We start from the raw sequence: 24,712 nt of genomic DNA, 5'->3' as shown, positions 1-24,712 counted from the left end.
ATGTTTTTAGATATGCAAGGAATTGTAATTGATATGTCCACAGTGCATACCGTGGGTCACGGCATTGTGGGGGCACCAGCAAAATTTTCGAATGCTCGGTTGCTAGTTATTCTGACCTAATAGAGACATTTTAAGGACAATGTCATTGAACGGATATGTATCTCACTGATCAAATAATGCGAGCGCGAAGCGCGAGCTGAATTTTTTATATTCACACCTAAGAAGGGACATTATAATCAAATTTGTGTAATCATGATAGGTACCTGTCTCGCTAAACAATGCGAGCGCGAAGCGCGAGCTGAAATTTTCGTATATTTTGACCCCAAACAGCGAGATTTTAAGGAATATATTTTAGGAATCCATTAAGAGTATGCATATCTCACCAATCCACTAATGCGAACGTAATCCCGGAAGGAAATGTTTTTATAGGGCAATCACCTTTTTAATCATGTAAAAGAAGCTCATGTCACTACATAAAACAATGATAACTCAAGTGCTAGGAAATATATTTAGTTTATATTGACTTGAAAACGGGATGTTTTAGTACAACAGGATTATATATCTCGTTGAACAGACAATGCGAGCACCAGGAACTATGAAGACGTAGGCCCTGGGCAAGTTATGTTTCATGAAGTTATGATAAAAATATTTCTTATGTAATGTAACATAACATAATTATAATACAACATTATAGTGAATAATACTTTCTTCTTTCCCACTACGTTTCTCTTCCTTTCTCCCTCTTTTCTATTTTTCCCCATTTCCCCGTTTTTGTTTTGGTCAGCCGATGGGGGGGGGGGAGCATGTGCCCCCCATGCCCCCCCCCCCCCGTAGTTACGCCACTGTATGTCCATATGGCAAATACCCCTCCAATATTATTATCTTTTTACCCCATGATGGTTTAATTGTTTTATTAGAGATTACATTGAAAAAAAATTGACATTCCATCTTAATCCCTTCCCAAAGACCCCAACATTGATGAATTGGAAGAAACGGGGATTTCTCTTCAATGTTATAATAAGGACATAAGTATTTCGTTTGGAAATGGTGAACTGGCTCTTTATTTGCATTTTATGATTCAATAATATTGTTTTATTTGTTAAGCGGTATTTTAGGAAGAATTTTCACCAATAAAACAATTATCTCTTGTGATTTTTTTTAAATTTCTTTCGTAAAAAGTGGGGGGATGTTTGTACAGGCCATCCCCCCAGAAGCGGATCTAGAGGGGGGGTTGGGGGGGTTGCAACCCCCCCAAAAAAAAAATCCGGGGACCATTTTTTTTAATCTTATCTTTTTTAGATGCAAGAAAACGCCATTTTCACACACAGATTTTCAAAAATTTTCCCTACTGTGGGAGGGGGGACACCCCCCTCCCACACCCTCCCCCCTCGCTCGCTCCGCTCGCTTGGACTCGGTCGCTACGCTCCCTCGCATACCACCCCAACCCCCCCTTTATAAAAAGCTGGATCCGCCCCTGCCCCCCTCCTCGAAAAGTGGGGGGGATATATCCCCCCCATCCCCCCGGGATTTACGCCAGTGATTACATACGTCTACCGTTATTTTAACTCCCTTTTCAGGTCACCCTTTTCAATCTGATATTCTTTTAAAGCCTCATTCGAAATGCAGATTTTGGTTGCGCCAAATCATCATGAGTGTTCCTCAATTTCTAATGATTAAAAAATAAAAAAGCACCCCCATGATCAGCTCGGTCGCTTTGCTCCCATGCACGCTTTTGATTTTTTTTTTTTAATTATGAGTCTCGCCCCCTCATCCCCCCCCCCCCCCCAAGAAAAAATTCTGCTACTTTGAAATCTGTTGTTCAGAATGCATCCCATGCAGGGTGTAGACAAAAGGAGACAAAACAGTGACAAAGTGCATCTCATGGCCTATCATACGGTTGGGGGCAATCTAGCTGGAAAGACGTAAAGCAGAAAATTATCATAATGATTATTTCATCAACATAGTATTACATTAGTCATTAGCTACTTTGACTAGCTGTTTTTAGAGAGAAAATATTAGTATAGGGCCTATATCTCTATGGATAATTCACATCGCAAATTGAGAACACATAAAACACACGTTACAATAGAAACGTTGCTTGTCTTTTTTATCTAATGTCTTTGACAAAAAGGTAAACCCGGAAGTGCTGTTGTTTAGATTCGGCCGCCGGTGACCCGCTGTTTTGACTGCAACAGTTTTGCCTGGTGTTCGATAACTGATCATCTACGACTACGTCATTAAGAAGTCACATAGTTGGTAAGAGCCGATTATGTAATGTAAGATTTTAGAAATGTATTATGTATTGAGAGATGCAGCTATAATAAATAGCTGTCTCAAGAGAGCTAACTCAGTCTCAGCTAAGCTAAGTAAGTCTAAAGAACTAAAGCCTGTGTGAAGGCTACACTGTAGTCCCGCTAACTGAATTGTGTGTAGACCTATTCTATTTGTTCTTAACTTTTTACTTGTATGGTTGGAAGTACCCCTTATCGACCACCTAATCTTCTAAGCATCGTTTCTGCGAAAATATTCATCAATTTTACCCAGTTTTCGTCTCATTTGTGCAGAAAATTGAGCAGATCAGATTCCCATGTTTCGCTCGGCGACTCCGATTCAATCCGCGTATAGGCCCTATATCGACGAAAAACGAATAGGCCTACGACAATTTTACATTTGCTCATTTGCACCCGTCTTTTGAAACCGACCACCCGCGATACACTAAGTTTACGGCCGATTCTTGTCGCTTTGGCAAAATATTTTTACTCTTCCAAATCATTTCTATGATTTGCTAAATGATCGTCTCACTACTTCCAGTGCGAGCTCCAGCACATGATTCGACGATTGACGACGGGTATTTGTTCTAAAGCCGTTTCCTATCGGATTTCTTAGTTTTTCAGCGGGGTTTGGGTTTGGTCAATACAATTTTGATTAATTCTACTAAATTTTTACTTTTTGTTGCTTCTTTTTTTCTTGTAAAATGGATTCATACCGTTTCTATGGACACTGCGCCTACTCTCCCGCACGTATCGTTTGTAATACGCAATAATTTTAACGCGCGCAAGGTGGTCGGTTTCAAAAGAGGTGGTCGATATGTGGTAGTCTCACCATACTGTAGACTAGTTTAACTTGAGTTAAAACTTAAGCAACTCACTACCACTCCTAGTAGTACCAAAGAGGTCAAAATATAACAGTATTGACCTCATAGGCGACAACAGTGCATGCATTCAAGAGACAAAATACTCATGTCATGATGCATGATGCTGTTTGTCAACTTTGTGTGACGTGTCGTCGTTGAGTCGGGAAAAGCCTAGGTCAACTTCAAGAGTCAAGTGATGTTCGTGTAGGCCCCACTTCACTACCGCTACACCTACCCGAACATCAAACCTTAAAACTCGGAGTGACAAAGGTGTCTCTATTACATGTGTAGAGTCTAGTCTTAACTCAAAACTCAGTCATGCAACAACATGACCTTAAAAACAATAAAAAACTTCTCTTATGACAGATTTCATTCGAATTTCACTCTGTGTCCGTCCTCCGATCAGTCTCAAAATTGGTGATTTAGAGCCAGTGACAGTTTCCTCACACATATTAATCCACTGCTGATTCCAAAACATCGCAATTGCGCATGCGCGGGGATCGCCGCTCAAGATCATGAATAATTTAAATATTCCTTCAGATCGAGATCTGATAAATGAATATGCAAATATAGCGAAACTTTTGTTTTAGGATGTTTTTTTTATGTCTTTTGGCCAAATATACTTTAATTGCCCAAATTTAAAAAATATCAATTTTTTTTTTCTCAAAATGACCTATTATTTTTTGGGCGTCACCTGTGCCTGGGAGGCGAAAAGCGAACTGAATCACTATGACCCGCAGGTCTCTCCTCCCAATTGACTTCAGCCTTTTTTATATTCATATACTCAATTTGCTATCTATGCTGCCATCTTGCTATTTCTGATTTTCACTCCTACTTGAGCAAAGAAATATGAAAATGCTGAACCTTATGATGTTTTACACTAACGATCCTTGCAGCAATCTGCAGCATTAAACCAAGAATGACCTCTTCCAACACGGGGACATCTCTTACTCCGGGTTCTGATGCTTTCCTGGACTCACTACTCTCTATGGTCAACCAAGAGGACATGATCGCTATCCTCAAGGCCCAATCACAGATGCTGGATCGCTTTGAGAAGACCAATGAGATGCTCTCGAACTTCAATAGACTGTCGGCCAAAAGATACGAGAAGACGTTTGAGCAGTTCAAGGAGCATACAGAGACTCTCTTGACCATGAAAAAAGACTTGGATACCGTGTTCCGCAGGATAAGGTAATGTTGGTTGTAAAACATAGCGTAACTTTTGAGGTGAATTCCTCTGCTGTGAATTCTCTGAAGATATATGGTTATAGGATGATAGTTTGGCTCAGAAATAAGAGGATTGGGATATTTATTTGATTACGGGGTTAGGATTCATGTTTTAATACATGTGCACATTCTGTACTGAGCACTAAAGAGAAAGAGCAAATGCTGAGGAATCATGTTGACAAGATTCAAATTTCATTCATTCATTCGTTCATCATCTTCATCCTCATCATTGTTTTCATCTTCGTCCTTATCATCATCATAATCCAATAATATCATTGCATCAGGAAACCACTAGTAAATTGGTTTTGATCATTTTACTTAAATAAGAAACGCACTTTTCCTTAATATTTCTCCTTAAAACTCTTGGTACTACTTAACTCCATATTCCACTTTAACCCAATCTAATATACAAAAAATAATAAATGTATTTTGGAAGCAAAAGATACGGTTATCTGTTATCAAGCAAAGGTCTTAAAATGTCTTGTCCTTGTGGCCTTTGCAATCTTAACGATTGTTGCCTCATTAAAATTAAAGCTTTTCAGTGCACATGCTAATTGAATAATTTATTGCAATTTTCTTTTAAAATACATAAGCATTTGAGCCTTTTACTTGCATGAAACAAAAACGTGCTTCTAAGTTCTGATAAATGTTTTTTCTATAAGCTCTTTCATTAAGGGGCTTTCACAATTGCTTGTGCGATCGTTATATGATCATTCGATCACAATATATGTTGCACACAATTGCAACGGTTGTAAGATGTCGCACCACCAATTGTGAAAGGGGCTTTACTTTATCAACCAAGTTTTTGAGGAAAATCAAAAGAAATCGTTTTTAATGTGAGACAGGGATTTGATTCTTTCTTAGTAATAATAATTACAATATAAAGCACTTAGAAACAAAGTGTAATAAGCAATTTATGTATTTTTTTTAATTTAGATACTAATTACTATCTACCATTTAACTTATTTTTTCTAGAGCACTGAAAAAGAAGTTGGCTACAGATTATCCCAGAGCATTCGTTGGTAAGTGGTTGCATTAAAGTCAATTTCTTTCATCCTACTCCTCGTCCTCTTCTTTCTTCTGTGTGTGGCATTTAATGACATAATGGATAGAGCAACGTCGATCTGTATCTACATGTACTCAGTGGCTTCCTGGCACATGTATGATCAATTGGGCAAAATTAATTTGGATGATTCATATTTCAAACAACAACATATGGATTGTTATTGTAATTGGCTTCTTCGTAGATAGAGGATTTTAGTTATAATAAGTAGAGGTCATTTGTTTTTATGAAATGATACATGTGGGTATTGCTGCTTAGATCGAATCTGATCATATAGCACAATCATAACAAAAAATATGTACCATAATTCAAGCCATCTATGAATGGTAAAAATGACATTAATTTCATTTTAAGTTTAATATCCCTAGATTCCGTCGTAAAATGTGGATAAAGATAATGGAGTTGTTCATTTGTGACATCACACATCTTGGTTTCAATTTAGATGGATGTCCATCGCATCAGTTATCTCCTTATTCAAATGCTCATTCCTTTATTATTTTTTTCTCAAACTTTCATTGATCCATTTCATTTATTTTTCTGCTTTTATACAGTTCACTGGTTTTCTTGGCCTTCATTTAACAACACGTCTCTTTATAACAAATTTTCCTTTAATAACATTTTTACTAACACATCTTCCTTTCATAACAGTTTTTGTCTCACCTGCGAAGCAGAGTGAGACTATAGGCGCCGCTTTTCCGACGGCGGCGGCGGCGTCAACACCAAATCTTAACCGAAGGTTAAGTTTTTGAAATGACAGCATAACTTAGAAAGTATATGGACCTAGTTCATGAAACTTGGCCATAAGGTTAATGAAGTATTACTGAACATCCTGCCTGAGTTTCGGGTCACATGACCAAGGTCAAGGTCATTTAGGGCCAATGAACTTAGACCATGTTGGGGGAATCAACATCAAAATCTTAACCTAAGGTTAAGTTTTTGAAATGTCATCATAACTTAAAAAATATATGGACCTAGTTCATAAAACTTGGACATAAGATTAATCAAGAATTACTGAACATCCTGCCTGAGTTTCAAGTCACATGACCAAGGTCAAAGGTCATTTAGGGTCAATGAACTTTGGCCAAGCTGGGGGTATCTGTTAAATTACCATCATAACTTTGAATGTTTATGGATCTGATTCATGAAACTTGGACATAAGAGTAATCAAGTATCACTACACATCCTGTGCGAGTTTCAGTTCACATGATCAAAGTCAAAGGTCATTTAAGGTCAATGAACTTTGGCCAAGTTGGGGGTATTTGTTGAATTACCATCATAACTTTTAAAGTTTATTGGTCTAGTTCATACAACTTGGACATAAGAGTAATCAAGTATCACTGAACATCCTGTGCAAATTTCAGGTCACATGACCAAGGTCAAAGGTCAATGAACTTTGGCCATGTTGGGGGTATCTGTTGAATTACCATCATAACTTTGAAAGTTGATGGATCTGATTCATGAAACTTAGTCATAAGAGTAATCAAGTATCACTGACAAGTCTTAGGTCACATGATCAAGGTCAAATGTCATTTATTGTCAATGAACGTAGTATTGTATCATTATATGAATGGTGTTTTTTAAAATAATTTTATAGTAGTTTTCAAAATCAGCACTGCTGCTATATTGAATCGCGTGATGCAGGTGAGACTGGTTTAAGAAATGATTCAACTTATTGAAGGTTGACTTATTAAGGAAAACTGTACTGTATGTCTTCCATTTTCTCAGCTGCTCTTGAAGACATCGTCCCGCCTGACCTTGATGAAGAAGAGGACGAGACTCGGCCAGGACTCTCCCATTCTCCTTCCAATCAACATCATCAGTCATCACCTAGACAACAAGAACTACATCAACAACAACACCAGCAGCATCTGCATCCAAAGCAACAACTGCAACATGCACAACAGGTAACTCAAGCTCAGCAACACCATCCACGTTCGCTACAAGAACAGAAGCAGCAGTTACTGACAAAGCAACGGTCACTGGACACTATGAGTCGACCTGGATCGAGAGAACAGGCTGCAGATTCTAAAGGCGGGAGTGATGGTGATAAATGACAGAAGTCCATATTAATTGAGCATTTAATCTGTGTCAGTGACTGTGTTATAGCTATGTGAACTGTTGATAATGATATTGCCATATTTATATTTGATACAAGTTTACACAGCCCAAAGAACATTTTGAAAACATTATGTTTTGTATTTCTTTGGACACTAGTGGGAAATTCCTTAAGTGTGGTGTTCAATTCCTGGACAATATACTGTACGCAAAGCACTATAAAATCAGGAAGGGCTGAAAATGCTTGCTCTATTTGTTGACTTGTAATTAAAGTGCCATTGACTTGTCGAGATAACCTATCTCGCCAAGTCAACTTATGAAAAGTTGTATGTCAAAGTGGTGAGATACGCTATCTCGTCAAGTTGACTTATGGAAAGTTATATGTCAACGTGTTGACATCTAACAAGTTTTATGGGGAGATTTAATTTTAGATCTTCATTGATTGTGCGTGCATATGGATGTTGATCTGTAGCCAGCCACGCTGCAGCCTGGATTGAAAGAGGATGTGTTGCGTGCACGCTGTGGATATAAAGGGGTACTCAAGGCTAAAAATGATAAGGTTTTAACAGATAAAGAAAAACTAAACCAAAAAATATGAAAAAAATTTGATCAAAATCAGACAGAGAACAAAGCTATGACATTTTGAAGAGTTGCATTGTTTTGGTGAAACAGTTCTATGCATGTTGTGGCATCTTGGTCCTTATCTGAAGATGGGGAGTCCTGAATAACAACATGTCAAACAATGATTTCCAGTGCCAAACTCTATATATATGCTAATAGCACCATATTTCAGTATAAACATTATAGTCTCAACTAGATCACATAGACACAATATTGTCACATCCTTCCCTTTTTGTAGTTTTGGTGAAAGATTTTTTTTTTAAACAAAATCAGAAGATATTCCAAAACATTAAGCAGACTACACATCCTTATGACCTTTACATATCAGATAAACATGAAATGCATGTATAAGAAAAATTTCTTCTTTATGTGTTCATGTCCTGGTAGGATTAAAGTTCCATTAAAATTCCACATCTTTTCAGATCACTGGAGCAAACAAAATTTCTATAACTTCACATTCACCAGGCATCTTCCGGAATTAAAGTTTGTTAAAGTCTAATGCGTAATTCACAGTGCAGAAAACAGAAATCCAAATTTCCAAGTTTTAAATATCACAAGAAGTATTTTGAATATTGACCTATAGATCTAATTAGATAAAATTGACATAAAATGTGAAAAATATGCCAAAAAACAAACAGGTCAAAACTTTTTTTTAATGCCAGATTAAGTTCTAAATTCTTTTACCTCTCTAGAAATCATCCTTGGCGAGTCAAGCATCTCAACGCTAATGCAGTTGGTTCCCCGGGTGGGTTGACATCAGTGGACCCCACTCCTCCAGTGTTGGCAGTGGATTGCTGACCCTCAGTGTGAAGACCTGGCTCTGGTCTAGAGATGACCAGAACAGGCTGTCTTGACGACTGGATAGGCGATGAAGGATGATCTGTCTCTGGTCTAAAGATGACCAGAACAGGGTTGCTTGATGACTGTGGATCAAGTGACTGCTAGCCCTCAGGTGTTCTCTGTTACGTCTGTAGATAGTACAGTCATGGTCTACCTTATAAGAGCGTTCATCTAGTTGATGAAGTACTACTGCCTTTCTCCAACTGTCTCCTCCAGGACAAAATGGCTTCATCCTTACTACATCACCTTCAGTAAGAACAGGCAAGTCCTTGGCATGCTTGTTGTTATACTTTGCCTGTCTCCTTTGGTTTCATTCCAGCTGCTCTCTCTCATGTTTTGTTTCTTGAGTCTTGGGATGCAGGAGAGATTCAGCTGTTGGAATTCTTGTCTTGGTCCGGTGTCCCAAGAAACGCTGGGCAGGACTTGAGTCAAGGCCTTGAATTTCTTGAGTTCAGCAGGCCAAGGTTCAGATCCTCTCGTGACGATCTGCACTTCTTCAGCAATATCTTTGCTGCCTTCACAGCTGCCCCTGCCTATCCATTCACTTGCTACTGTATGGCGATATTGTTGATGCTTGATTCCAAGCTCCTTTGCGAATGTATCAAATTCCTTTGAAGAGAAAGGTGGGCCATTGTCGCTGACCATGCCGTATCTGCTGAAATGATTACTAAGCTTGGTTGTTATACTCAATAGCAGATGTCTCCATGTTGACCTTGTCTAATTCAAAGAAATGTGATAAGTAACAGACTGTTACAAGGTTTTCAGTCCCATCCAGAGTCATCAGGTCTACACCGATCTTCTCCCATGGTCTGTCTGGAACTAGGTGTGACATGAGTTGTTGAGGAGCTTGAGCACTGGAATATTCCGTACAAGTCTCGCATGTCTGGATCCATTCCCTTATCTCCTGCGTCATATTCGGCCAGAATACAAGCTCCCTAGCTCGACTCAATGTCCCATCCACACCATTGTGACCTACATGAAGATTTTTCATGACCTCTGAAGGTTAACCCATCAGTCACTGTCAATTGGTCACAGACGTTGAAGTATGGAAGTACGAGAGCTGAGGCCCGGTGCTTCTGGTCATGCCAATTATCCAATATCGTCTTCTTCATTGCCTTGAGAGTCTCATCACTGCTGATATGTTGTCTCCATTCAAGGACCTCTTCTTCTTATGGTAGTGACAGGTAGGTGACCGAACTAACTACCTCAAGGCTTTCCTGTCCATTTCTCTGTGGCAGAAAATAATGACATAGCGGATCAGCAACTAAGTTCTCTTTGCCTCTTACATAATGCACATTGATGTTGTAAGCCATTACTCTGAGGAGCATTCCTTGGAGCTGCTTCGGTGCCCTGTCCAAAGGCTTCTTGACAATGCTCTCCAGCGGCTTGTGATCTGTAAATCTTGACTTCTCGACCAAGGGTGAATTGATTCCACTTTTCAAAACTGAAGACAATGGTGAGCATCTCCTTTTCAATCACGTACCTCAATTCAGCATCTCTCTGAGCCCTACTGGCATACGCTATCGGCTTGCCTCCCTGCATCGTCACTGCTCCTAAGCCACATGCTCTTGCATCTGTCTGGATGACCAACTCCTTTGACTGGTCGTAGTAGGTTAGTACTGGTGCCTCTATCAGAGGTTCATTAAGCTTCTTGAAAGCTTGATCATGGACTTTGTCCCAGGTCCATGCAACATAGCGAGACAAATAATTCACCATCCCTCTCAAGCGGTCTATGATATCCTTGTTAGCAGGAGCATTCTTCTTCAAGATGGCCTCAATCTTGGACGGGTCTGGTTTCAGTCCAGCACTTGACACAATATGTCCAAGAAACTCTCTCTTTACCCCAAACTGGCACTTATCCTTGTTGAGAACGATGCCTATGTCATGACATCGGTGCAGTAGCTTGCGTAGACGAGTGGTGTGTTCTAGTTCACTGACACCCCAGACAAATATGTTATCAGCAACACAGCTCACTTCGTCCAGTCCCTCTAGAGTCTGATGTAACCTCTTCTGAAAAATCTCATTGCTCACCCTGAGCCAAACAGCGCTTCCACTGGTATCGACCTCAGGGCGTAGCAAATGTCAGATGACTGGATGCTTCATCTAAGACACAATGCAGGTAACCATGCTTCAGGTCACAGAGAATATGCTTGCTTTCGACAAATTTGGCAGTATGCTATCAAGGACTGGTAGTGGGTAGTGTCTTCATGTATATTCAATGAGCAATTGATGTTATTTTTATTATATGAAATTATGTTAATTCAAATTTTGTCCTTCAAGAATTGAAAATATTGGATTGACAACTGATTTAATTCATTACAGCAACTTATCTACCAGTATTATAAGGGAGAAATGTCATACACACGTATGAAAATATGAAATCTGATTTTTTTCATGTAATCTTTAAAAAAAAGGAAAGTGGGGACATGACGTCATCAGTCCTTGTAATGAATGCATATAATCGTTTTCATAAACTATTGCTGAACATTCATATACATTATCATCAGATTTTGATGAAATTCTCAGCATTTTGATCAGTGATTTTACACTAGTTATTTAGATAAAATTATTTTCAGCCCAGAGTATCCCATAAAATCTTGCCATTTACTCTTTATTTGTCAATATAGTGAGATTACTTGATAACTATTTATATGTCGACTTGGCGAGATAATGTACAGTTGTGCTCATAAGTTAGTGAACCCTACCATAAAATGCACTCCTTTCCTTCTGAGAGTTGAATGTAGACAACACTACAGTGATTGGCAAGCCCAGATAAACAAACTTTATTGAATGCAGTATTTTATCACCCGACTTTACAATTAGATATCAAAAACAAGGCAGAACTTGAACACTTATAATATTTTCATTTTCTGGTGGGGTTTGTATCTTGCAATGATTACTTACCTATTTTTATATGGACTTGAGGAGATAATGCATCTCGAAAGGTCAAAGGCACTTTAAAACTTCCTTAAATAAGTATAGTATGAACATATTTAGTGTGTTTGAAATTAAATAATTTCCATTATTACCCAATAGCCCTCTCCAGCTAAACAAAATTTTAAATTTTTGCATAACTACCTAGCCCTCCCAGAAGGACCCTTCCTTGCAAAATTGGCAGAGTCAGAGCTCTTCCGTTTCATTTTTATGAAGTCCTTTGTAGAATCTGTAAAGTATTTGGTAACCTTGGGAATTGCAATATTTTTGTGTGTTTGTGCCCTATTGGTACCACCATTGTTATATGGTTAATTTATGGAATGTTTTGACCTAAAGCGTTATATCTTTGTATTTGGTGATAACTACTTTGTAGTAAGTTAATATATATTTTTTTATAATTTGCATTAGGTGCTGTTCACGATACACTGCCTTGTTTCTGTACATTCCTGCAAAATACATTAATGGTGCAATTGTGTGTTTGCAGGAGTGACAAATTGATAAAGCAACACTAAATCTTGAAGAAAAAAAAACATGTTTTTATTTCTTTACTTTTGTAATTGTGATTGCAATCAGTGTGTATATATATATATATATATATATATATATGGCATTTTGTTCTGAAATATTGATCAATGTCAGGTTAGCTACATACATGTATGTAGAATTCTCTCACTCGTACTCAAATTGAATTTTGTTTTGATATGAAATAGTTCCCATATCATGAATGGATGTAATAAAAACAGTTTTGGGTTTGGTTTTTTTTTTACAAACAATATCCATGTAGATCTACAGTAGTTAAAGACCCTATCCCAAGCGAAAAGTATTATTAATAAATATATACAAATTGAAAGCTTTTACTAGTAAGCTAAATAACACAATTCAAGTTTTATTTTCACCACTTACCAGCAAAGTATATTGAATTTTTAGAGTATTCATACTCTAGAAATTACCGGGATTCAGAAATAGGTTTTGTTGTACTTTAAAGTTCTAACTAGATGAATTACATATATTTTTACATTGAAAAAAAAATCAAGATTATCCATTACATTTTTCAGTTATCTCTTGCAAAAATGTTATTGAAAGTATTTCCTGCTTACATTTATGAAACCTACAGTGTACAGTATAGCTCTGGGCAATACTTTGCAACTAATTTGACGAAGATGTCCATCTGTAAAGTCTGCTTTGAAAATGTGTGCAAAAGTTTCACCTGATATGGCCATTATTACCAAATAATAGTCAAATAAATTTAAAAGATTGTGTCAAGAGCTGTATAAGTTTTGATCCATTAAGTATTAAATATTTTCAGTGACATTTTTGTCTGCAAACTATAATAAAATAAAAATTAATTTGTAATCAGGAGCCTCCCCCACCCCCTCAAAAAAATATATAATTTTTTTTTTTAAATCAATCACTTGTGCTTACAAATCATAAATCTGCTTGCATTGGACGACATCAGATTACTCAGGCCACTAAAATAAAGCTCATCTATATAAAACATGGATTGTTGTGCTTTCAACGTGTCAAATTCACTTTTTGTCTTTGATGGGGGTCTATTATGTGTTGACCTGAATATTTTGCCCTGCCAAAATCTTATGTGTCAAATTGCAAGAGTAGGGTAAATTAACCTGTAGTAATATGGCAGCCATGTCTTAGACACTTCAGTAGCACAATTATCATAAATCTCTTGATCAATAAAACCAATACTGGGGAGCGTTTCATGAAAGGACTTGTCGGACGCTTTATCTGACAAATCCTGTTTTATCTGACAGCTATCATAGTAATATTGCTTCTCAGCCAATCAAATCCAGGAAAGTTGTCAGATTTCAATTGTCGGACAATAATGTTCATGAAACGCTTCCCAGAATTGAATAGTTCTCACCAAGTTGAAACAAGAACTTATTTCTAAAAAGGTCAAATGGATAAAGGGTCAAAATGTTCTTTTGTATAATTTTAATGCTTTTATATACAAATATATACATTAAATACAATACATAAATGAATATTTAAAAAAGTTATAAAATGCTCATCTTTATCACTTTTGTGTGTATGTTTATGTTGACATAAATCTGCATGTATACATACTTTATGCCAAGTTCTCACTGCTGAAATGTTTGGCTCAATGAAGCCCGATCACTTCATTCAACCTGGGCCCCGTTGCATAAAAGTTTCTATTTTGGTAACTTTGCCGTCCAATGGTAACTACCATGGTAACAATGCTCATCAGCCAATCAAAATCAAGGATTCCATGAAAGTTACCAAAATAGTAAATAGCAACGGGGCACAGGTTGGTCTGGCCTGATTGATATGGTATTTGGGATTCTGTCATGATTGGTAATGTATCATTCTATCTTGATTGACATGGCTCTAGATTCCTACACAAATATTCTGAACCTGTCCCCAAATATTGGCTTGATCGATCCAGATTGAGTCGATAAATCAGCAGTAGGAACCTGGCATCATACTCTGAGGAGCCTCACTGAAGGCCAAGTACACCCCAACAATTTTTTAAAAAATCACTTGCTTCAACAGAGTGAAATAAAATTTCATGATCTGAATAACATGGGATGCATCTGATGCTTGTTTAATTGAATTTTTCATACTGGAATAGGCATTATTTTTGGTCCTTGTGGCAGATTAGCCTCATGCTTCACAAAGTTTTCCAACAGATTCTAATTTGACTACTGATGGGATGCCTAAGGACATCATATACATGGGATGTATGACTAATTGAATTTGTGAAATTAAGAATTCAAAATGAAAAGGGGGCACATTCTCTCAAGAAATAATTAAAACTTGGATCATTATTTGCATTTCATTATTTCAATATACCAGTATATTTTTATTTTACAAAAACACTGATGCCGCAAAACGTTATTAAGGCTTCCTTCATAATTGTAAAATGTATCCACAAAAAAGAATTTCCTTGGATTCCAAGGACTATGTTCAAATGCATGCATTCATACCCCTCCCACAACAGGATATTTTTCTTCCAGATTCAGTATTGAACTCTTTGATCAGAATTTTGAGAACTTTCCCAATCTGGGCACTGTTTCCCCGGGGGGCGGAGGGGGGTGTATATTTTGGACAGTGGGTACGTTCCTCAGAGGGGACACCCATTTCAACACTCAATTTTCCTCTCAGGGCATACCATTTTCCCCTCCATGGCCAGGTGCCAAACAAAACCTAATCCAAGGCATTGAATTTGTTTTCTTTTCGCTTCCAAACATAGAAGAATCCCACACCATCGCAGTAGACGGAATCCCTGGATGCTGATTGGCTGATCGTGCAATCCTCTTCTTTCTGTGCCCAGCGAGAGTGTTAACACCGGTGATTAGCTGAGCTCCGCAGAGCACTACACGCTATAGTTAAAGCAGACAGTTTGTAGAGCTTGGGCGCGTGTTCGGATGACATTGACACTTTGGTAGGCAGCGTCCAAAGTCAAAATACTATGATGCAAGTCTTCCGGAGCTTAAAAAAGTTGGAATATATTTCAGGATTTTTTGTGACAATTATCATGTTTTGAGACATTATCCAATAATTCAATTACTAGATAAAAGTTTATATCCCCCCTCTAACAAGAAAGCTCCAATTTAGATCTATATAGAAGTAAAGTATAAGGCACATGATTTTGACATTTGTCACAATGCAGGCGTTGAGGAGCGTAACAGATGAATGAACTAGAGCTGGGTCATATTGGAACTCGACACATGAAGGCAGTTTCGTTAATAGCAGGTGTTAAGGAGAGTAAAAGATGAAGACCCTCTTGAGCTGGGTTATTGGAACTTTACAAAGGACTAGATCCCTCACATTCCTGATGTTGAGCTTAATTGACGGAGGACCGTTTCAAGTTGGGTTACGGGAACTTGGTCGCATGCAACAGCAGCCTTTAAAATGAAATGAAAACAAACATGATTGAATATATTAGGGACTCAAACCGAATACAACAGATGCATTAATACCTCAACAGTTATAAAACTTTTAATATCGTCTTTGTCTTCTTATCACCTGTGCAAAGGGAATATTTACAACACTGCCAATGCATTGACAAAAGTACACTTTTCTCATAATCTAGATAATTATACAAAACAGAAAATGTTACACAATGTTAGAGCAAAAAATATCTCCCATAAACTATGGAGTAATATTATAGTCCACATACTAATAATTGTGCTTGGGATTTGTCAAACATTAATCACATGACAAAGTGTAGTTTTCCCCATCACTAATCACTCAAGGTGATGGAACTTTTGAATTTCATTGAACACTTTTATAGTTTACAGAGTAATCACACATCAACTATACTGGGGACATGCAGAAGAAAAGTGCACTGCCCCTCATTTTTCTTAATTTCATTTTCTTAGCTCAACCTATCCATCTCACACTATCACATGCAGTGACAGTAAAATTCTTTGGTGACTCCGCAGTCACTGACCATGTTTGATCAAGACCTAGATAAGACTGAAAAGGCAGTAAAACAAGCATTAGATCAAGTGCTATTTAAAAAAAATAAACCATGATTTTTACCCAGATATCTTTCTTGCAGAGCAGTATTATTCAGTTACATAATTTTAGATGCAGAATACAAAGAAATATAAATCTAATACTAAGAACATGACGAGACAGACTCTCACTTCCTCAGTGAGCTTCATGCACATGCTATTTTTCCAAAGCAAAGCTAACATCAAATGGGATAGTTTGCCCATCACCTTCACCGATTCTAATGTTATGGGGCCCGTCATACAAAGATGTGCGATTGTTCTTATCAACAACTATGGATTCTATGGAAAGCCAGCAACGTCAACATCTGAAGTGCATGTTTGTTCAAAATCTTTCCTAAATATACTTTACATTCATACATTCAAGGTGTCCTTGAGTTGAAAATTTAGTGTGTTTTACTTTGTTTACAAAGGACGTTTTACATGTTTTCCATAAATGACATTGATGGATTTCCATACATTTGAGGTTTATCAGATCAATCGTAACTCTTTGTAAGACAGGGTCCTGAACCCTACCTGATTGAATGCCTCTAGATGTTGCTTGATCTTTGTTTGAGTCTTTCCAAGCTTTTGTCTCTGGCCTTTCACAATTTCTTGGAGTCTCCCGCCCTCTGCTTCCACTTGCTGTAGAACTCTCTCCAGTTTCTCTTTCTCCTTCAGCTTTTCCCTGTAAACTTGAGCAAGACAATCTTTCTCTGGTTCACCAGAAGGCCGCCTACAAGAGCATAATTGAATGAAATAAAGAAGGACTAGGCGAGTAGGTCTTATAGATACAACCAGAGAAAAACATATGGGGGCTAGGGGCGATTTAGCCCCAAAAAGCTCAAAAGAGCCCTGGAAACTAAAAAAGAAGCCCTGGAAATCCCCATTCATTTAATGTTAAAGCTTTTTCAATGTTGCACATTTAGGCAGTAAGTTGTAAAAAGTATCCCCCACCCCCCCCCCCATAAAAGTAAAAAAAAATCACCTGGATACAACAGACCTTTTTTTCTGACAGTATCAAACTCATTTAAAGTTTACCAGACATCAAACTAGTTTTCACTATGTTAAATTTTCTACCGTTTCGGCCAAACTGTTATAAGAGTTTTTGTTCTGGGTTTAATTTGGAATGTTTAGGCCTTGATGATTCTATATTCTAAGTTCTAGTTTATTGGTTATTTAACACATTCATTAAATATGTACTTAGTCCTGCCAGTCCACAGCCACTTTATGTCAAATTGAAGGTCATATTTGTTAAAGGGGGAGCGAACTTACCAATACCGTGGTCTCTCATTGACAGTGTGTTTTGTTTGAATATAGTCTTAAATATATCTTTTGAGTTAACTATTAATAGCCTCTACTTTTATTTGTGTAGAGAAGCTAAAATGTTTTTGAGAGGGATCATACATGTTTTGCTACTTGGCAACTTAATTATTGCGGTAGGAACGCATTGAGTAGTAAGTTAGTGTGTTATTATTCTAGTGGGCGTGTATTCCAAGACTACACTGTCCAGAATGTTGCATCATGGGTTATGAACTGGGCCAGAATAGATGTGAGTAGTTGAGGACTTGAGGTGATGCTATTAAGGCTGCTAGTTCGTAATATGGTAAATTTGTCATTATGGTAACTCAAATGGCAAGGATCCACACTAACTTTTTTTCTTGGTGGCCCGATCATTCAATCAAAATCATCAATTTCATATTTTGGTGGCATGCAAAGCATATTTGGTGGCCCTAAAACAATAACACTACAATTTATCAAAACTTTGGGAGCCCAACCGGGCTACCAAGTGTGGGCTTCTACAGAATTTTGGTGGCCCGACTCTTATTTTTGGTTGTCCTGAGCGGCTGAGCCATCGGGCCACTGCTAATGTCAAGCCCTGCAAATGGTAACAGGGTTTAGCAGTCTAACAGCCCCCTCCCTAACTTTTGTAGTTGTCAGTTGACATAGGCTTTTTATGCTAAGCCATGAGTCAACCAATACTACCAACTGCCACAAACAAACTGATATTCTTTATCCCTTGCAAAGTTCCTAGACATCTAAAATATCATCTTTGTATCATGGTTGACTGATGACTGTCTCACAAGTCCTAACACTTCCTAAAACATCTTCACAGAACAATCTACACAGATTTTCATAAATTTTTAAAGTCCTATTTTTCCAAACTAAATTCGAAATGTCCAGATGTAGAGCAGTACCAACTTTACGAAGCAGTTCATTCTTGGATATTGGACCAAAATCTACTAAAAAACATCATGTCAGGTACCTATCAAATGCAAATAAGGTATCAGGTCAATATTCATATTTATTTTCAAGTTACACATATCGTGATTATCATCATTCATTATTTTACACACAGGTTTTTTAAAGAGCAATTGTTAATACTCACCATGCTACTTGGGTGTCCTCATCGCTTGCCTCTTCTACAAGCTTGTCAAGATCATTAAACAAATGAACTAAATTCTCTTCATCAATCATCAGTTCAATCTCTTCCTGCAAAACAAAATGCATACAGCTTTCACACATGTATAACATTTGAAAAAGTTGATCTTACATGTTTGTTGTAGATAAGAAAAGCTGAGAATAATATTCATGAGTCAGCTAATAATTAAGTAATGACTTCTATACACTATTCTCGTGACTTCAAAACATTGGGTGATTTCAAGTATGGTGTTGAAAACTGGTGTTGGTGTTATAGCCACAATACCATCAACAGCCACATCATAATTTAATGGTGTTGGGATTGTTACATATCTAAATCAGTTGGTAACAGCGCTGGCGTAAAATGCTGTCTGCTATTAAAACAGAGCATTAATTTCCCACTCGTCAACACCAAACCTTAAAGGGTGGGAGAAATCATGATCTTCAGTTTAGTGCTGGTGATCTCAAGCTCTCATATTTTCTGTTGATGAATCAAATTTTTATTTGACAAAGAAAGACGTTTTGAAGATAAAATGGAAATGAGACCACCTGGCTTTAAACTAAATAAATAATTAGACTAAATGGGTGATGGAACAAGTATAATTTAGACAAAACAACAATCAGACAAAAATGATAATTAACAAAATGGTTTACTTTAATTAGCCCATGTTATCTCACAATTAGACCAACTGCTTATAGGCAGGGTGTTACATAACTTTTTAGAAGCACTTGCCCAGTTGGGCAAGTAAATTTTTAAATAGTTGGAATATTCTTGCCCAAAAATCTATTTCACCTGCCCGAAAAAATCATTGAAAAAAAAGTCTTTCCTCTTCAAAAGAAAGTTTTGCAGTTTTATAAGCCATTGACCTTTTTCTCTCTTTGGACATGAACTGATCTACCTCGGTACTTTGTTATTGCATTTCTTTATCTAAAGTGATTTTATCTTGCCTGCCATGACCAAAATTAAGGTCAATATTTCTATCGACCCTAATTTTGGTCATTCTACTGTGAGAATTTTGCTTGCCCAACTCGGGCAAGTAGTGTTAGTCTTTACTTCAAAACACTTGCCCGACTCTTTTACTTGCCCCAGGCAATCGGGCAAGTGCTTATGTAGCACCCTGTTGTAGGCCAAGTGAATATAGGACCCACCTTGATGGATTTCTCCAGCTGTTCTTTAAACTGCTGCAGCAGACTCTTCAAGGCTTGTGGATTTCTATCTTTCATGTGCTTCCCATAGTGCTTGTTGAAGGTACTGAACCTATTAAAGACAGAGAGACGAGATAATGTTGAGTTAACCACCAAACAACTACATGTACAATCAGTCTGCAACCAAAAATCAGAACAAATTGCCAAATTTCGTACAAACATGAATAAAAATGCTTAGTTTGTAGTCAAATTACAAATTCAATGTGAAATAATAGTATGTTACAAGTTCCACACAAACACACACAACCAGTGCGTTTATATTCATCATCTTGAAGCAGCACTTACTCTGGAAGAAGAATATAGTGTGTACAGGTGATCCGATCATCCAAATTTAGAGGGGCTCAAGCCTTGAAATAAGCGGGCGCTGAGCGCAAATTCGCGCTCATAAAGCCATCAATTGCGCCCATAAAGCCCCCAAATCATCAAAATTTTGACGACCGGGCACAAATATTTTCCAGGTAATTGCGCCCGCCGTGAGTGAGCAGTGAAGCCATATCATACATGTAATTTAAATATCTGAAAAGCCAAAATCAAGTAACTTTCAATTTACGATAAACACAGTTTAAATTGCCAAGTGCGTCTTCTTTCTGTACCATAAAAAGTGAGCTACGTCCGTCTTTTTTTTTCTGTAATACATGTGCGCGCGTGCTTCCGGTAGCGGTTTTTCCATACTTCACCATGTGCAATTTCTAATGCACACATTTCCAGTTGGGATATCACAATTCTGCGATATAGTAATTCGAATTGCACAGGAGATAAATCCCTGTTCACAGCACATAAGATGTGCGAGTCTTTTATCCTCACAGTCGCCGACTTTGCTTGTCAAAACGGAGCCTTAATAATCCAAAATCACTTAGCTTATAGTTGTGAATTGTAGCTTTTTAATTTCTTTCTTGGAGAGGGGTAAATATCAGACAATAAATTATCAAACAAGGCTCCATCTAAAAAAAAAATAGGACGCCGTGCACTTGAGTGTGGTGTTAGCTAGCCAGTTTGAGCTCATGTTCTCTGCCAGAGCTCTGGGTGAGAATTCAATCAGTAATGGCCTAAGTGATGGTGATTTTCCGTTTCAGATAGAGTTTAGATTTCCTGTTAATTTTTGAAAACTGTCAAAAAACTTTATGATTTCTTCATTGTGATAAATATTTAAGTTATTAATAAATACATTTTCACCGAATTTAGACTCCCAGAATGAAAGGCATTTTCTGTGGAGATCTGCGTTTTCAAATAACTTGTGAAAAACTTAAGGTACATGAACGTACAATACATGTACATAGCCTGTGGCTATGTGCTGGAATTTGAATAGACTGAGTTAGATATTGATTTCATTTCTTCATTTCTTTAACATAATTTATATGCAATCCAAGTGCACCTCACAGTCACAATCACACACAAACACTCACCCACACCCTTGATTCTAACCATGAAAAAAACCTTTAAAAAATTTTTTTCTAAATTTATTATTTGATCTGAATTCTCTCTTTCTCCATCTCTCTCTCTTTTTTATATTTTTATTTTATTCATTTATTTAGATATTTTTTTTTTTTTTTTTTGGGGGGGGGGGTTCATTGATCGTGGTTCATTAAAGATGAAAAATAAATAAGCCCATGTGTGTGTGGTTGTAAAGGGGATGTGGAGTGAGGGTGTCGAAACACACTTAAACATTTAAATCTGATTTCTTAAATGTTTGAATAAGCCTAATACTTCGCATATGCTATTCATGTACTAATTAAAAAATTGCAGGAGCTGCGCTCAGTGGCGTACCTAGGATTTTCCACAGGGGGGGCAAAATCGACCGCCCAAAAAATTGACAAGCAAAAAAAAAAAAAAAAAAAAAAAAAAGGTCTTCAATAAAAAAAATAAAGGTTATTGTACCAGAAAAAAAATTGACAAGCAAAAAAAAAAAAAAAAAAAAAAAAAAAAAAAAAAAAAAAAAAAGGGTCTTCAAGCTCATCAGGGGGCAAAATTGGTCTTCAAGCTCGTCAGGGGGGCATAAAAGGTCTTTCAAGCTCGTCAGGGGGAGCAGTGGTATGTATTTTGTATGGGTTGTGCCTCGTCAGGGGGGGCAGAGTGCCCCCCCTGCCCCCCCCCCCCCGTAGGTACGCTAGTGGCTGCACTTACTATAAACAAATTTGCGGTGTGGTTCACCGTTATTATATATATATTTTTTAATTGCCCCCGGTTCCTGTAAAAAGCCCGTGAGCCGGGGGCAATTTAAAAAAAAATTGCCCCCGGCTCACAGGTGCTTATTTCAAGGCTTGGAGGGGCTAATAAGAATAATTTGAATCTGTCTTTTGTGTTACAAACAGCGCCTCATAACCGAGATGTTATTGTCAATACGTCATCGCGAATTGTGATATAGTGTGGCCGTGAGAACATTTGTATTTGCACAACAAAGTGTTTGGTCTGGTAAGAAACCTTAGAATTAACTTAATTTTTCAAAACTATACCTAACTTCCTAAGGCTAAGTATAATACCGGTATAAGGTGAAAAAAAAAACAGGATCAGGATTACAATGAGGTCAGACATGTCAGAGATCTAGCATGTCTAAACTTGTTCATGTTTTTTTTTCAAAATTAATATACCTTGGACACTCACACGTATTGCGAGGTTAGTATTTAATAGTATACTAACCTCGCATCACGACCCGCGTTTGGCAGTGGATTTCTAACTACTTTAGTGGGTCGCGCGTGCTGGGATCTCACTTCTTGGGTCCACAACACACGACTTCTGTGGCTTGATTTTTCTGTGCGCGGCGGCATGTAATGAACCCTTGGGTGACCTAGGCTTGGAAGTTGGATGTAGTATATGTATGTCAAAATATTAAAGATATCATCACGAAGTCTAAGGAACCCCGCAAGCGCTTAGCACGCTCCCCCGCTGTGCCCCGGGGGAGTCCCGGCATCGAGCAGCCAGAGGTGGACAACAATCAAGATTGGGAGCCGAGGGCGAGGCTGAACTGAATGAAGTGAAAATAATGACGAACTAAACTCACTTGGCAGAATCAATGCACTTTCGGATTGTTTTCCTCAATGCATTCCTGAGGTGCATCATCCGTGCTCCATCAGGCTCATCTGAAGTTTCATTTGAAATCACTCCTTTAATTTCAGATTCTTCTGTGAGATTTATTCCCTCCTCGACCTTCTGCTGCTCTGCATCCAATTCAGACTCCATTTCTAATTTCCCGCGCTAGCTGGAGAGGGCGTTCTTCTTCAAAATGCTGTGACGGAGCCGGAGGTGCCGCGCCGTGGCCGAGTGGTCTATAAGGCGCCTGGCTATACATGAAAAAGTCCGGGGTTCAAATCCCGGCCGCGGCAGCTATGCCCGTGAGCGAGGCTTTTAATCTACAATGCTCTTTTATCCTGCTTTCAAATAAATGGAAATTATATATGCATTATTGGTAACTAGGTGTGAACTTGTTAAAAAAAAGAAAAAAAGATTAAATCACACGCGGATTTAAAAACGGGAGCACATAATTTTCACTGTTTAATAATAATAATAGCGGTATATTTACCCAGGGTAGCCGCTTCAGTTCCGAAAACTGTTCTCCCAGCGGGCCCTGCTATTATTACAGTTTAACAGTTTAACACTATTTCATTTCATTCAATGCTGTATGCAGCATGAAAATCAAAGGGCGATTTTTTTTTTTACGTTATATATATGATAACCATGCATATTTCATAAAGGTGATGGACTGAACTTCTGAAATAATTAGGGGTAAAAAACAACACTGTACACTGGTGGTACAGTTAAGAATGAGGGCAAACTGAGCCCGGGGGCCGGGCCACTTCCATTCACGAGTGGATATCATGCGCGACCATGGGGTCTCGAAAAGCACCCTAAACACGTATTTTCCATATACTGAAAATGCACCCCTTAACAAGTATTGGAAACAAAACGATACTCTTGGCAAGTATTCCCTGAATTGAACCCTAAACAAGTACATCAATATTTCAATTGTCACAGACGTCGATCGTCGGTTTTAGTACAGCAACACTCCCACACCTCGTGCAAATTTGACCCTAAACACGTAGCTTTCCTAGCAAAAATAGATACCCTTTTTCATTATTTTAGTGTTTTTGACACCCTTATTACGTTACGTATACGTAACGTGCATGCCCTATATTGAAAAAGACTTATTAGGGTTGTCTTAGCCAAATTATCATTAAAAGTTATAGGGAAAAGCATGATTATGTGGGAAATACTTATTTACAGTCCGAATTTCAATCTATAAGGATTAGCGCCCAAACAAATATTCGGATCACAGGCAGGAAGGCATCTCATCTGCCATCATGTCTCTTCCCTCGACACCAATCTCTCCCTCATCCTCTGAATTTATCTCCTCCTTAAGTTCCTCCTCGTCTGCTTCAATCTTCTCATCTTTCTTCATCTCCTCACCTTCTGATTCATTTAGTTCCTCTGCATTCTCCTCCAACTTCATCTCCTGTGTTGTCGACTCCTCTGTCTCCACATTTTCCATCAATATCTGATGCTCCTCCTCTGCCACCATCGCCTCCTGAACTGCCTTGATGAGCGCCTCTTTTGTCTCCACTTTCTCCTCATCTGCCTCAAACTCAGCTGTCTTCGCCTTTCCTTCATCTGCGTCCACCTTCTCATCTTCTTGCAGCTCCTCTTCCACCCTCATATCCGCCATCACCAGTTCTGTTTCCAGCCATTCTACTGCAGTCATCGCAACCTTCAGCCCCTCCTCCTCTTTAGCCATCGGCTCTACCTTTC

The 24,712-nt window shown here is 38.0% G+C and overlaps 2 protein-coding genes across 2 annotated transcripts; one reads left to right on the top strand and one right to left on the bottom strand.

Moving 5' to 3' along the window:
- Window positions 1-2,167: 2,167 nt before the first annotated feature.
- Window positions 2,168-13,125, top strand: LOC129262507 (kxDL motif-containing protein 1-like). Its single transcript, XM_064099696.1, has 4 exons — window positions 2,168-2,256; window positions 4,030-4,324; window positions 5,336-5,382; window positions 7,149-13,125. Exons 2-4 carry the CDS (start codon window positions 4,053-4,055, stop codon window positions 7,475-7,477), a joined length of 648 nt encoding a protein of 215 aa, XP_063955766.1. The 5' UTR covers window positions 2,168-2,256; window positions 4,030-4,052; the 3' UTR covers window positions 7,478-13,125.
- A 681-nt stretch (window positions 13,126-13,806) lies between these two features.
- Window positions 13,807-23,176, bottom strand: LOC129261886 (polyamine-modulated factor 1-like). The gene is made up of 5 exons (XM_054899911.2): window positions 22,971-23,176; window positions 19,919-20,027; window positions 18,738-18,841; window positions 16,886-17,084; window positions 13,807-15,757 (listed from the first exon to the last, which is right to left on the bottom strand). Exons 1-5 carry the CDS (start codon window positions 23,147-23,149, stop codon window positions 15,677-15,679), a joined length of 672 nt encoding a protein of 223 aa, XP_054755886.2. The 5' UTR covers window positions 23,150-23,176; the 3' UTR covers window positions 13,807-15,676.
- Window positions 23,177-24,712: the final 1,536 nt, after the last annotated feature.

This window comes from Lytechinus pictus, chromosome 5, assembly GCF_037042905.1.
Source record: "Lytechinus pictus isolate F3 Inbred chromosome 5, Lp3.0, whole genome shotgun sequence".
Lineage (NCBI taxonomy): Eukaryota > Metazoa > Echinodermata > Echinoidea > Temnopleuroida > Toxopneustidae > Lytechinus > Lytechinus pictus.
Note: the sequence above shows the minus strand (reverse complement) of the source record. Positions and strands in the feature narration are given on the sequence as shown.